We start from the raw sequence: 14,889 nt of genomic DNA, 5'->3' as shown, positions 1-14,889 counted from the left end.
GATCTCAACCAACAAACTGTAAACAGCACAGCTATCCTGAAACAGACAGTAAACTTGTAATTAGTTAAAATATAATGTTATTCTCAAAGTAACTGAGGCTGAAAAGGCTAAAGATTAAAAAAAAAATTGGTTGCATTTTCTGTGACCTTCCACTTATGGGAACTGCAATTATCTTGCTGTGAGCCATTAGCAGGTGTTTGTACAGCCCCTAGTGACTCTCATGAAAGCAGACAACCAAATAAGGAGGTACTTAACTACAAGAAGTTATTTCCAACGTTGCAATGGGAACATTAAGAATTTCACATTTGTCAGCTAAGGGGAAGAGCAATGAATCTCTGTACACCATATGCCTCAAATGATCCTTGCTATTCATAGAGTTTGAAGGAAGATATCAAGTAAACCTAAATGAAAACTGTAACAAAGAACTTATCTTGGACTTCATATTTACATTAGTGGATAGTCAGTAAGTTAACCATTCAATAAAAACAGATTGCCAGATATACTCAGTGGAAAAGAAAGTTTACTTGATACATGAAAGGGTTTTAAAGTTATAGGACAGAAACAGAGCTCCGTTTGTCCTGCCAGTGCCGCTTACATTTGGTGGCAATTTGCATACAGGTATATTAGAACTTGCGTATCTACAAAGAAATATTGTTTGTGATTAGGCAAAGCGTAACAAAAATATTTTTTTTTCTTCCTGCTTCTGCATCTTTTCAACCAAATTCATTTGAATGTCACAGTCAAATAGTATCAAGATTCTGCTGTCAAGCTGTAATAAAGGTGATCCTTGGCCAGTGCCATTTCGTTTCGTTTTATGTGCTGGGCAATTCAGAGGTTTCGTGCAAGGCTTTTATAAGGACATCCCATTTTTCAGCATTTTGCATGTGATAAAGATTATTGATAAACTTTGTAGGCGAGGATGAAAATTCAGCTTGACACAACTTTAAATGTTTTATTTATTTATTTATTTTTGACATAGGCAAACTCAAAATTACTATAGTCTAAATCTTGTAACTACTTCTCTACATCTTGCAACTAAATTAAACTTGTGGTGGGATTGTTTCCAAGGTCAGGAATGTACTTTCCACCTCGGCTTTATATCTTCTCCAGAAAAGACAACGCGACAACAATATCTGATTTGAGATTTGGTGATCTAAGATAGTATTGGATGTTACAACCCAGAAATGGGTTGAAGGGGATTGTTGGATAGGAGGGTGGTGACGTGGGGGGTCTGTCTGATTCACTGTGTCACCCAAACCTACTTCAAGCACCAGGAAGAATCTAAAGAACAAAAAGAAAGTGGGGCTGAATGAAAGAGGGAGAATTGATGAGATGCAAGAAGGCATGAGATGATGAACGTCTGAGGAGAGGGATAGGTGGAAGGTGATTGGATGGTGAAAGGGAGGCTCAAAGGAAAAATGACAAATGAGAGGACTTGTATACTTCAGGATAGTGAAGTATAAAGGAAGCAGGTAAATTCCACCCTAAACAACAACTGAATGTCTATCTACCAAACTCGTAACAAACAGAAGCGATTGTTTTACACATAGATCATTTCAGGGAAATTGACTGTGACAACTTGATGTATTTTAACCACAAAAAAAGAATCACTAGCCTAAATAGTGAGATGCTAAAGAGATTTTTTTTTTTTTAATCCTTTTTACTAATTGTATTCTGAATCTACCTATGCACCTAAAAAAAACAGTAAACACACATTAACATAAGAATGCACTATTCTAAGCTGAGACCAATTTATATTGTACATACTTCTTTCCTTAGTTAGCTACAGAAAACCCTGCTGAAATCATTAATACCACTTCCTACTTTAGAAGCCAAGTTAGGGCCCGCCTGACTCAGCCTTTCAGTTTGAGTGGTTTGCGGGGGGGTGCGACAAATGAACACCATGTTCTCTGTACTTTTAGTGCACGCTGATGAAATGCACATACATAAAATGAGAAGTGGCAAATAATGTTCAAAATGATTGATAACGCCAACATCTCCAGACCAGCTGTAGATAAAACACCAATCGATGGTTCTCTTCCCATCGCTGCTGCAGCGTGGGGTTTCCCGGCGCTAACTGCAGGGTTACCGCGCCCATCTCGTCGTTCGATGGCCGGACGAGAGTGTTTCTACGGAAAGGGCAGATGTTAAGCTTGGCAAAAGGGAAAGAGTAGGCTGTCTTGTTGACTTACAGTGACTTTAAAGATTAGCTTTTTTGTCTGCCTGGGCAGTGTCTTCAGTACAAGGCTAGTGGGTGTGATTCCCCCCTCCCCTCTCCGGTTGGTTGACGGAGGTTGTCAAGCTCCCTAGCTCTAGCCTGCGTTCGGGAAGGGCTGCTCCTCGGAAAACTAACGCTAGCTGGCTAGCTAGTTAGTAAGCTAGCGTTGTGGTGTTCGTTGATGCGTGGATCGGAGGTATACGCCGTCTTGTATTCCAGTCAATGCCAAAACGCAAAAACAAACGCAAATTGAATCAGGTAAGATGAAATAAATCGAGGATCATGCTGCTTTCATATCTTTACGTTATCTGTTAATACCATTAGCTGATGAATTGTGGCGGAATTGAACTGCCCGGGGGTGGGGTAGCGATGGCTAGCTTCCTAGCCATTTAGTTAGCTGCGATTAGCTAACGTTTGGTTGGCTGTTTTATGATAAGCAAATACAAGTAGCCGAGGTACGAGAGTGTCTGCAGCGGTGGGTCCTGGCGCTCAGTTTTTGCGGGGGATAAGTAGATTGCTACAAAACTTATCTCCACATAACTGACTTACACATCCAGTCAGTTGAGTTGGGTTAACTACTGTTAATGTTAGTAAAGCGGCTGGCGTTGAAGTAACGATAATGTTGCCCAGTAAGGCTTGATGTCAGTGATGGCCCAGCGGAGGTGCTTCTTGGCCTAAAATACAGTACTTAAAGTACAGGGTAGGTAATAGCCAAAAGGTACTGGAGGTAACAGTTAGAATAATGTTAACACTAGAAGCTTAATAGCTAATAATGGGTCGCTTTGTAGGCCCACTATAAATGTTACATTTAAAGATGTTGCTGTCAGTTGATGATGACACACTGGGCTGGGCTGAAACAATAAACGTCCCGTAAACAAATTAAAAGCAAATATTGGTTATTTGCGATAACAGAGCAGCAAGCATCACTAGTTAACTTTAAAAATTCACACCATCTAAATATATGTTACAACTATACTTTGTTAGCCTGAGTTATTGTAGCCGCGTTAACACCCTTTTTTCCCCTACAAGCCGAACTAATAAGTTAGCATATTGCTTCCTCCCTGCAACGAAACGGCCGCGCCGGTGCAACACCTTTAATTTAGGTTAGTAATGTTAGTTATTTATCATTAGTTAGTTAGCAGTAATGTCGCGATGGATGGTAGATGGCCATTTACATGATGAAAAATCACCCGCATTTATTGCATTTGTTGCTTACTGAAGTCAAACAGGCCATCGCCGCCCGACCTTGCAGTTTTTACAGGATCGGGTCCACTACAAGATTAGGGAACCAATAAATATACCGATACGTCGTAATCAAATCATTTGAGCACTGTCGGGTTTAACGAGATTATTAGTCTGTAAGTGGATTTCTGGAAGCCAAGCAAGCAGCGAGTTTCTAGGTTTAAACACTGTTGGCTTAAAAGCTAACTACATAGCACTCCATGTAATTGCGGAAGAGCAGCTGAGTCTACTCTAAAGTAGCTGTGGTTACGTTGTTTTACATTAGATGCTTCCAGCTGTGGTGTTTATCCGCCATAAAATTCAGTGGGTCTTCGACTTAGTCTGTCGGACGTTGTTAAAGCACAAGTGAAATTGTTACTAACAAAGTGGCTGAGTATATTGCTTTCTCGAGTACTAGCTCTGCCCTGCCTGCAGGCCTACACTGTCAAGCCTGCTAGCAAGCTAACTAGCGGACAGCAGTCTGCAAGATGGCGTTTAGCTGCATCTTCTCAGATTTCTATCAGTGCAAGTCATATTCTCGTTACACTGTGCAGCGTTCAGTAAATGTAGAAATTAGATTACATTTAGTCAGATACTAATAGTCCAGTTCCTCGGTATTTTGCCACATAATGCGGCTGAATTGTAATCAGATTTCTCTTGAAATACGTGTGGAGCCTCTCTAGACAAACGTTCTAAACAAATTAGAGCAACAGCCTGACTAAAACAGCTACTCAGCAGCCATTCAAATACAATGCAAACTATGTTACTGTTGAAGGCAAATCACAGTACTACACACAGTCACTAAGTAAACTATCAGTACATCACATACAGTGTTGAGTGAACCTGTGCACAGAAATCACTTAAAAAATGTACATGCTTGGTATGTTCATTTTATAGATTTCAACTTGTATCTCTTATAATGTTATATATTACTATTAAGTATTCTAATTGTATATGCAGATTTCAAATGAATTTTATGTATATATGGATTATTTGTTATTATATTTTTCAAAGCAAGTGATGTACTAATTGTACAGTATCTGGTCAAACTGGATAACTTAAAAAAATAAAGAGGACTGTATTAGGCTTATGAATTCACTGGCAGTGTGAAAATCCAGGCACTTTCTTTAAGCGTGTTGTGTGTAAAGAAATAAGATTAAACTCATCCTTTTATGATTGGGAAAACATATTTATAATGCCTGGTCTGGCTTTGCCAGCTGTTTATGTTAGTGGACATGGATAGGATTAGAGACTCATTGACTGAGGATTTTAGCTTTTAGGATTATGGAGTTGCTCAGTGATATTGCTGGTTATGGCTTTTTCTATGATCCAGCTTTAGCTGTGAAACATTGTATTATCATCGTTTGACAGTGCAGATAAGCTGACTTGTCCTTTGAGAACATATGTATACTTAACGACTGCAGAGAGAAATATATATATTTTTTTATTTTAACTGAATGTGTAGAAGACACCTTTTGAAAGCAGCAAACGCAGACTGCACTTACGGGACCTGAGAACAGCTACTGAGCTACAACTCCAGGCTGTTTGCCACTGCTCATTGTTTATCATGCAGTCAGCTGACCCTGATCAGGCGCTTGGAAAGGAGAAGTGATGAGGGAGAGGAACTCCTTAACTGTAAGCATCCACAGAGGTCAATGGGAAATAATATTTTGGAATGTGGAATATTTAAAGCTCAGAGCTATAAAATGACTCCAGGCTTTTGAGTTTACCATTGCACTTTTAGGGTTTGGCAAAGCAACAGTCAAGAATCAAAATTAATTGCATCCTGTTATGATTCTATTGAGCGCAAAATGTGAATTTAATATAACTGAAGAGCATTTTCATATCAATAACCATTCAAAGAGTTCATATTTAAGTAGTGTTAGGAGCCTGTGAGGTTTAACTCAAAGACCTTTAACTTGATTAATCAGAACAGCAGCTTTAGTTTAAATCATTATTGTTATCATAAAATTGAGCTTAGCTGCTTGAACCCAATTGAGACTTGTTTTATATATTGGCCTTTTTGTCTGTTCATGGCTAAATACATGTTAATACATTGATTATGCTGTATGTAGTGACAGAAAACACTCATGCACCACTATGAGCATTAGTAAACTTTATCTGAAAATACAATTCAGCTCAACTGAGCACAGACACAGGTCAACTTGAATTCGATTTTCACAGAAAAATTGAGAATGCTGTTTTAAAATATAAACTATATTTTCAGGGCTTTCAAGGTGAGAATGGCATTCTGCTGTCACTCGATACTGCATAATAATTACATTCCATGATACGTTTATTATTAGATTAATGAGTGTAAGAGGATAACCTGTGTTAAAAAGGTCAACCAATCAGAGGATCTAAAGGACATTACAGTCAGGTAGAGAGGATTTTCATTCTTGTCCTGACACCTCCAGTGACATAGGCCTACTGATTGAAATACACCGGGTACGGGAACTGGGAAGGCAAGGTTGGTCAAACTGAATGGTGATTTACTATTTGCGAACAGTGTCAAATCTGCATTGAATTGACGTTTTCTTTAAGAGCTTAGTGCTTATGCATTTTTTAAACTTTTTTTTTTTTTTTTTTTTTGAAGCTACTCAAGCTCTCAAAGAAGGCACCTTGCATAGACTGTAGTTTATATTAGTGATTCAAGGGAAGATTTGTTTGGGTTTGTCTCTTCCAGTGTCATGTTAAACTTTCCTACAAAGTTGCCTTTTGGAAGTTTGTTTTTTTTCATTTCACAAGGTTCTTACTGTAACCTCCTAATCTGTAGAAATTTGTGTTGCTTTTGGTTAAAATTGTGTGTAAACACTCAATTATTTGTTAACCAGTTTTCTGGTTGTAGTCAGAAATTACAGTGTACGATTTACCATTGTACCACTCTTAATTTGTGTGTGTATAATTAGACATTTGTTTTCTAATGTGTTTCTGTTCAACACACTTGAATAATTAATTGGATACTGCTGAGCACAGGGTCACATTTTCCAGGATAACAGGAGTTGGTAAACGGCCAGTGACTTTGTTCAAAATAGCACAGTATATTGATTAAGCTGTGCATGTTGCCACCATGTCATTGCATTGTAATACCTTGGCAAAAAATATGCTTTTTATTTCTTTAAGTAGACTTGGGATTTGCATGTGTCATCAAACAGCTGCATTGACATATTTGTCATAGTACACAGTAGAAATGGTCAGTTATACTTATCAGTAATGTATTGAGCAGTAGAAAACTGGATCAGTTTGTGGATTCTTACCTTTCATTATGATTAAGGCACCCTGAAAATGTGGCGTCCATGGAGTGTTTTGTACAGTAACTGTATTGGTTTTTGTTCTGATATCGCAGTGCATGGCCATGAAGTCAGTGTCTTGCACAGGACAGGTCATTATACCTGGACAATTTCTTGTGATATTTTTTTTTTTCTGGCTTCCTATAATAACTTTCCTGAAATAATATATTCATTTGATTTGATAAATGAGACTCGATGCAGTTTGAGATATGTTTGTTATATTGGAAAGATGTTAATTGTAATCTGACTCAAATATTTAAAATTAATTTTAGTAGATGAACTTTGGGTCTGCCTTTGGCTTTGTATTAATATAAGTGGCTTATTGATCACTTGGCTAAAATTCGGAGTATCCCTGGGATTGAGGTCAACAGGATAATGGCTTCTTTTCGGATCATTGGAAAGTCATGCCTTAACAGGATTTGTCTGGCAATCTAAATTGTGTGTCAGGATTATAGCAGTGACATTGAGGTGGGAAAGTAAGGTTGAACCATGAACTGTACATTACACATCTTGTAGGTAAATGATTCAGTCAGTTGCAAAGTTAATGACAGTAAAGTGGCTGAAAATGTTCTTCTACCATTACCTTATGCCTTTAAGAGATTTAGTTGCATCTAAGCTGGGTTGAGACCCACTTTGCAAAATATAACCTTGAATTTAAAATGAGGAAGATCTGTGTGAATGATTCAAGTGCTTCTCTTTACTATTTTTTTTTTTTAGATCAACAAGTGCCCCTGTAGCTGGAGTAAGGTAATTGAAAAAGCAGAATAAAATGAGTGAACTGGACCAGTTACGCCAAGAGGCAGAGCAGCTCAAAAATCAGATCAGAGTGAGTAACAAACCGGTTTTCTAAGATGCCACACCACCAGTTATTGTTAAAAATGCAGTTTGTACAACAGATGTGAGGTGAAGAAATTCCACCCTAAAGCTTTGACTTTTCTTCTTTTCAGGATGCCAGGAAAGCATGCGCAGATGCCACACTATCACAGGTAACGTTTAACATTAGGTTCTTTCTCTTAGGTTGAAAAGCATTTGGTTGGATAGTAACCCGAGTATTCAATATTTTTTTCAGATCACAGCTAATATTGACCCCGTTGGCCGAATCCAGATGCGTACAAGACGAACGCTGCGGGGTCATTTGGCTAAAATCTATGCCATGCATTGGGGAACAGATTCCAGGTAAACCAAATGCCAGAATTTATGTCTTATGGTGTATGTGGAGATTTTGTTTATGTTGTTGCATTTTGTTCTTGCTTCATGTCAAATGTCGAGCAAAGTGCAAAAGGTACGCTGTGCCTAAATGTAAGAGCTGTTACACTGATGCTGTTATGCTAATATCAAATTATTACATTATGTTTTTCAGTAGTTTGGCAGGCATCTTCTGCCTGCAGTCCCTTTTCCTGAGGATTTGGCTTATGGTTTTAGACAAAAAATAGACTTTGTGTGACAACTCCAATTGTTATGGTGATGGTGGTTATATTGCTGTTCTCATTTTTGTAGGCTCTTGGTCAGTGCCTCTCAAGATGGCAAACTAATCATTTGGGACAGCTATACCACAAATAAGGTGAGTCATGTTTTTGGAAGGGGTTTATTGCACCGGTGGTTGAATCAGCAAGTGTCTAATTGGAAATTAACGTAATAACAGCAGCATCTTAGACTTGCAGATAAAGGCATGTCAGGGTTACCATCTACATGCAAATAAAGTAATAGTGGCAGTTTTTAAACTTGAAGCACTTTCTGACACTTTTTTTTTTTTTTTTAAGATTTCCATATTTTTCTTGCTGCTCTGTATTTTGTGACATGTACCTATTCTCTACTCCTAAGGTTATACTAGAATTAGGAGGAGGGATACTAACTCTGCCCATGCTACATTCATTTGGAGTACATTCAAAAGGGTTGGTTATCAGCTGAGAGAGAGAGGCATTTGTCGCCTTTGCCTAAGGGCTGATGTGGGATGGGTGGAAGTGGTGCGCAGTTTGTGTGCCTGATAGGGAATGTGGCTTTCTCCACCACAGACAGAAAATTAAAAAAATAGAGATTGATGCTGCTGTCAAGTTGTAGAATATTGAAGAAGCTTTTGTGGTGTTACAAGAAAAAAGCATTTACATTGAACTTGACAGAGCAGGCAGTAAGTCCAACTGGGAATTAAAAGATTAAAGGGTCATTCTTCCAATGTATCGCTAGACCCACTGAGAAGATTGCAGGCCAGATTGAGGCCAGAATTGTATATGGGATATCTTAATGTGTGTAGGTGCTCACAAATAAAACCATTGCTAATTTCTGCTTTTGTTAAATGAAGCTTCCACATTTTGCTGTGAGTGCCAGTAAGTAGTAGCTGATTGACTGATATATTCTATTATGTTTCAGTCAAAATGGAAATGATATGGGCATGATTATACAGGATGTTGCCTAATGCTTAAGTGCTTTATTCTGTTTTCTGTTCTCATGTCACTTGCTTTTGCTACTTAGCTTAACTTGATGATACGGCCTGGATGTCGCTCTGATTTTGGGATAGGTGCACAAGAGCAGTGGGTGTCAAAATAACAGTGCTGAACTAAGTAAACAAATGTAAATGTTTGTTTGTTTTCACCTCTTGTTATATAGGTTCATGCCATTCCACTTCGATCTTCCTGGGTCATGACTTGCGCGTATGCACCTTCAGGAAATTATGTGGCCTGTGGTGGCTTAGACAACATCTGCTCCATTTACAACCTGAAAACACGCGAGGGGAATGTACGTGTGAGCCGTGAGCTTGCTGGACATACAGGTATATGATGTACACGGTTTTCCTTTTTTTTCCCGCCAGCTGTGATATCTGTTTTTTAAGCACAACTGACTTAAAAAAGGCGTTTTAGGTTATCACTTCATAGTCAGCAAAAATGGCTTGCACTGTACTCCAGATTCTGTGAAGTTGCCTGTAAAAACATCTAAAAGGAATTTGCTAATTTAGGTTAATTGTGCAAATTTGGTAGTTAAACCTGCACTACTAGATATTAATCTACTTCCAGTTAGATATCTGACATGCAATTCCATATTAATAAACTTCTCAATTCTGTGATTATCAGGATACCTGTCCTGTTGTCGCTTCCTTGATGACAACCAGATTGTTACAAGCTCTGGGGATACCACTTGGTAAGTATAAGGATTGCCCAAGTATAGTGGCATTGTTGGGTTAATTATTAAAAAAGCATTTATGTGCATAAGTTGGAGAAATCTCAAACAGCTATTTTAATCGTGCATTTTATTTAACAGTGCACTTTGGGACATTGAGACTGGCCAGCAGACAACCACATTTGCTGGACACACAGGTGATGTCATGAGCCTGTCACTGGCTCCTGACTCGCGATTATTCGTCTCTGGTGCTTGTGATGCCTCTGCTAAACTCTGGGATGTTCGAGAGGGCATGTGCAGACAGACATTTACTGGCCATGAGTCTGACATCAATGCCATCTGTGTAAGTTATTCACCAAATTCAAAACTGTATTTGAGCATTTTATTAGTTGAAATTGCACTTTGGAATGTAATTTTAAAAATATTTCTCTGTTGCTCATTAATAATTTCTCTTTTATAATTTTTAGTTCTTCCCTAATGGCAATGCCTTTGCCACGGGCTCCGATGATGCCACCTGCAGGCTGTTCGATCTGCGTGCTGATCAGGAATTAATGATCTACTCTCATGACAATATCATATGTGGCATCACCTCTGTCGCATTCTCAAAGAGTGGCCGCCTTCTTCTGGCAGGATATGATGACTTCAACTGTAATGTGTGGGACACACTAAAAGCCGACCGTGCTGGTTAGTAATTGAGGCATGATCTCAGATAGCAGCCCTGTTTTCTTCTTAGTCCAAAAATACTTGATCTTCATTTCATAATTAGACATACAAACAACAAAGACTATTTACTTGTTGACTTGTTTGTTGCCCTGTAGACTAAGTTACAATTGTTACCTTTCTAGGTGTGTTGGCTGGACATGACAACCGTGTTAGTTGCCTGGGAGTCACTGATGATGGCATGGCAGTTGCAACGGGATCCTGGGACAGTTTTCTGAAGATCTGGAATTGAAGCCTGAAGGTTCTTCTTTTGTTTTTGTTTTGTTTTTTTTCTTTTGTTTTTTGTTTTTTTAATTGTTTCACATTTTCCTACATTTGTACTTAAAGCTATTCCTAGTAAAACCTGTAGTTGCACACGTCTGCCATAGCCTCATCTTTTGCCTGGCTGGAGTGGAAGGTGATGTGCTGATTGCGCTACTTTTGTTGCCTTACAGGTTTATGAGATTTGGGGATTCAGTGAAATGTCTTTCTGTTTCTAAGTCTTTTGCTGGTCTGCATATTTGAGACGCCTTTTAGCTTGAATGGATCCTGGCATTTTCTTTTGACTTGTGTGATCAACAAAACATTCTTGCCCCTACATTTACAGTAAGCTCTAGATAAATGTCAGGGCTACTGCAACTGCTTCTAGCATTCGTTGAAGCTTAATGGTTTTTTTTTTCATACAGGACATACAGGTTGTACAGAGAAATCCATCTGGTGGATTTACTCTTATTGTATTACAGTGGTCAATGAGCGCACCTCAGACATTTTCAGCCATTTAATCATATCGAACTTAACAGTACTTTTTAATGAGTTGAATTTAGTTGCTGTAATGACGTTGCTGCCCTAAGAACAGTGGAAAGAAATGTCCCGCTGTAAAAAACTGTATGATTACGGTTTTAACAATGGCGTAAGGTTGTTGATATCAACATTTTTCATTACACTGAATTCTTAGGGTTAGCGATAAATTGAAATATTCGATTTTGCAGGCTTTCCAAAAGGCCAAAAAACTGTAAGCTTGCTCTGCAGCTTGTTGGATATGTACATATAATGAACACAAGCATCCTCCTGTATTCTTGTGTCAATCTGTGTGATTAGAAAGCTTTTTGTCAGATCTTCGCCCATTAGGTCTGAAGTTTATGCTTGACAGAAGGTTAAATTAGCTAAATTGTAGATCAGGTTAGATTAGTTAAATTCTAAATTTCATTTGTCTTTGTTTCCCAGATGTTCTTTTAACTCCAAAGTTGACTGGAAGACCATTACAACTTCAGAATGTTCACAGCATCTTCTTCAACACTGTTTAAACTGACTTGGACACCACAAAAACGAAGGGAAACCAATGCCTTTCCTACACAAAGAAGAGCACAATTGTTTATCACCTAGTTAAGAAAGGATCTCCTGTGGTATCAAATCAGAAACTTGTGCATTCCTTCTTGGACCATTTTATGTTACCTTGAAAGAGAAAACAACACTATCATCCCATGCAAATGTGTGCGTCTTGAAAGCAAATGTTGGAGTGTAATTGTACAAATTATTTAACTTTTTTTTTTTTTTTTTTTTAAGAATTCTGTTCTGATGGTTTGTTATTCTTGATGGCTTTCTTTTTGTCATACTTCTTTAGTGGTTTTAGATATGTTTGAATTACAGCTTCTCTTTCTAATCCAGTTAAATCATATAAGACAGATGAGAGAAAACATGCAGAAGTAAAAGCTTGGATCATATTACACGAGCAGCTTTCAAAATGTCCATGATGTATTTATATACTAGCTGTTTTTGTTTCATCACAGCCTTTTGCACATGAAGAAGCTTTGCCTCTCAACTAATACTATGTTAACTAACCAAGCACATGCTATAAGTTATGAATGCTCATTCCAGTACAAAAGGAGTTATTACGAGTAACTTATCCAGTTAACCCCCTTAATTCTTGTACATGCCTTTAACTTTGGGTGGGAAGGGGTGGGGTAGCAAGGTAGGAGCTGAGATAATTGGGGCATGGCTGGATTTTATTATATGGATTGGGGATTGTGTTTAGTATCCACTTTGAGTGAAACACCTCACCTGACTAAATAGACACTTCCTTTGCTTGGGACTGCAGTTGCAACTCTGTGAATGAAATGTACAAATCAATGTCTGAAAATAATGGTCTGATGTTTTAAGTTAAGACATTTAATTTTGTCTGCCATGAGTTAATTTAGATGTGCATGCTGTAGACTTGCTTTCAATGGTGCAAAAATCCTAGATTTTCTTTTGTTTCTGAAAAGGAGAGTAACCTATTGATTGAACTTAATAGAAGCCATTTTTTTTTGGCTCAAACTCTGCATACATCACGTACTAATACTGGTAATGCTATGCACCAGAGTGAGCAAGAATGGAGAAAGATGTAATATTGACTGCATACTTAGTGTAAATTATGCTTACCAGTTCTATTGATGCCAATTTTTGTAATAATTATAACAATCATTGTGAGAATTCTATCCTTGAAAAGTCCTTTTCTCTCCTTCAAATCTTCACACTCAATGGAACAATAACATCCTCACATACTGTCCATACTAAAACTTTTGTACATTTTTTTTCTCTTGGTCTTAAATTGAAAATCAGAGCATCTGAATGACAACATTTCACTGTATACAGAAGCACTTTTGTTAAAGTTGTGACATATTTTCACTTTTCTTTTTTTCTGCGATGATGTACAATAAATGTGATGTATTCGTGTGTGGCCACAAGTGAAAATGCAATTCAACTGAGATGGATTCCCTTTTCTCTTTCCATTAATATTATAGAGCTCTGCACCCTTATGTACCTTTTCACTTTTTGTATTTCATTTCAGTCTGTTGGTGTTCCACGGTGAGCTGGATGCAAGATAGATACTGTACTAAATTGTACTGTTATTGATTGAAAAATGTAATAAAAAGCTGTTTGAGATCTCTTTTTGTTGTTGAGTTGAATCCAAAAGCAGCATTGGATGTTTGTTTTTTGTAAGGGTGTGTAATGTAGCCTATTACACACCCTTCACCATACTGATGTGTAATTCAGCTTTAACATTTCTCTGCTTTGTGACCAGTATCTAGTAGTTGTGCAGAAATGGCTTTTCACTATTGTTCAGGGAAGACAGGGATTAAATGACAAGTCTGGTGATACTCAATATTTTTTCTTTTTGTGAACAAATCTCATGAAAAAAACAAAACCAACAAAAAATGATCCTGCTAACAAGTACTGTCTACGCAATCAGAGTCTGAAATAACCTAACCCTCTGTGCCATAGAGCTCAAGTGTTGTCCAGAAACTGTTACAAACACATCAGTGAACTACACTGGTTAACTGGATGTTCCTATATTACATTCTAGCCTGTTTTGGGCCAATCTCACATACACCTCCTGCTGCTGAAAACAGTCATTATAACACCAAATATGTTTAAATGTATGACTGTAGTCCTCAACAGTAACACCCTTTATCCCTGTTTGAATGGCGTTTGCTAAAATCTATCTATCTAAATGAAAGTACATATTGTTGATAGTCTTTAAAGACTTAAATGTGAACAAAATGGCTTGGTGTTTAGTGCCACAGACAAGGTAGGGAAGTCAGTATTGAGGGATGGACTTGGTTTTGGTCTTTTTATTGGGTTTGTTGACAAGAAGAGAAATAAAAATGACTCTAGTTCCATCCTTTAAAAGGTAAAAATAAAATTAAAAGAATGGCAGTCTCCATCCTGAGGAAATAACAAAATGTTGTGAAATAAAAAATGTTTGAAGACATTAAGTCTCACGTTAGGTACTGTTAAACATATCTTCTTTCAGCTCAACTGAGATGTTGATTCAATAATTCAACATTTACATTCACCTAACAGTTATTATACAACTACGACCAAAACACTTGAGATGCAGCGGTTATCGGTGATGACATTCAACCCCTCTGACATTATTACACAAATGATGACGTTTAAAAGGCAAATCCTTAAAATCTTGTCTAAATTACATTTCGCGTCGTGGACTACGGGATCAGCTTGACAGTTCTTCTTTGCCTCATAGTTCATACGACTCGCTCGAACCGCCATCTTCCCATCTCCGCCAACCAACGTAGAAAATGACGGAAGCTGTTGTCGTGGATGTACCAAACCTGGCCTACAGTGCGGGCGGTGGTGTTTGGAAAGTAAAATTGATTCACATTACATTTAATGTAGTTGTACTACATATCATACAAGAACGAGCATACACTGTAAAGGCAAGGTTGATTTTACAACCCCATACCATAGACTGGAGTAGTTACTGGATACATTTACGACACGTTTTAGACACATTAACCGCCATGGAATGAAACCGTCCAAACTAATGACGTACTTCCGTCTTTGCTTAGATAA

At 37.9% G+C, this 14,889-nt stretch overlaps 1 protein-coding gene across 2 annotated transcripts; it reads left to right on the top strand.

Moving 5' to 3' along the window:
- Positions 1-2,079: 2,079 nt before the first annotated feature.
- Positions 2,080-13,458, top strand: gnb1b (guanine nucleotide binding protein (G protein), beta polypeptide 1b). Of its 2 annotated transcripts, none has more exons than XM_041033438.1 (11): positions 2,080-2,476; positions 7,447-7,555; positions 7,677-7,715; positions 7,799-7,905; positions 8,227-8,290; positions 9,331-9,493; positions 9,792-9,858; positions 9,979-10,180; positions 10,305-10,521; positions 10,683-10,798; positions 11,761-13,458. In XM_041033438.1, the coding sequence occupies exons 2-10, from the start codon at positions 7,499-7,501 to the stop codon at positions 10,787-10,789; spliced, it is 1,023 nt and encodes a 340-aa protein (XP_040889372.1). In that variant the 5' UTR covers positions 2,080-2,476; positions 7,447-7,498; the 3' UTR covers positions 10,790-10,798; positions 11,761-13,458. The 2 variants fall into 2 exon arrangements, with proteins under 2 accessions (XP_040889372.1, XP_040889373.1); XM_041033439.1 differs by lacking the exon at positions 2,080-2,476 and adding an exon at positions 5,885-5,909.
- The last annotated feature ends 1,431 nt before the right edge of the window (positions 13,459-14,889 follow it).

The sequence above is a fragment of the Toxotes jaculatrix genome, chromosome 3 (genome assembly GCF_017976425.1).
Source record: "Toxotes jaculatrix isolate fToxJac2 chromosome 3, fToxJac2.pri, whole genome shotgun sequence".
In the NCBI taxonomy this organism is placed as follows: Eukaryota; Metazoa; Chordata; class Actinopteri; family Toxotidae; genus Toxotes; species Toxotes jaculatrix.
The sequence above is the reverse complement of the archived record's forward strand: the minus strand, read 5'-3'. Positions and strand labels throughout refer to the sequence as shown.

Coding starts and splice junctions, on each gene's coding strand:
- gnb1b (XM_041033438.1), top strand. CDS start 7,499: ATGAGTGAACTGGACCAGTTACGCCAAGAGGCAGAGCAGCTCAAAAAT. Junction 7,716..7,798: donor CAGATGCCACACTATCACAG/GTAACGTTTAAC, acceptor TATTTTTTTCAG/ATCACAGCTAATATTGACCC. Junction 9,494..9,791: donor TGAGCTTGCTGGACATACAG/GTATATGATGTA, acceptor TGTGATTATCAG/GATACCTGTCCTGTTGTCGC.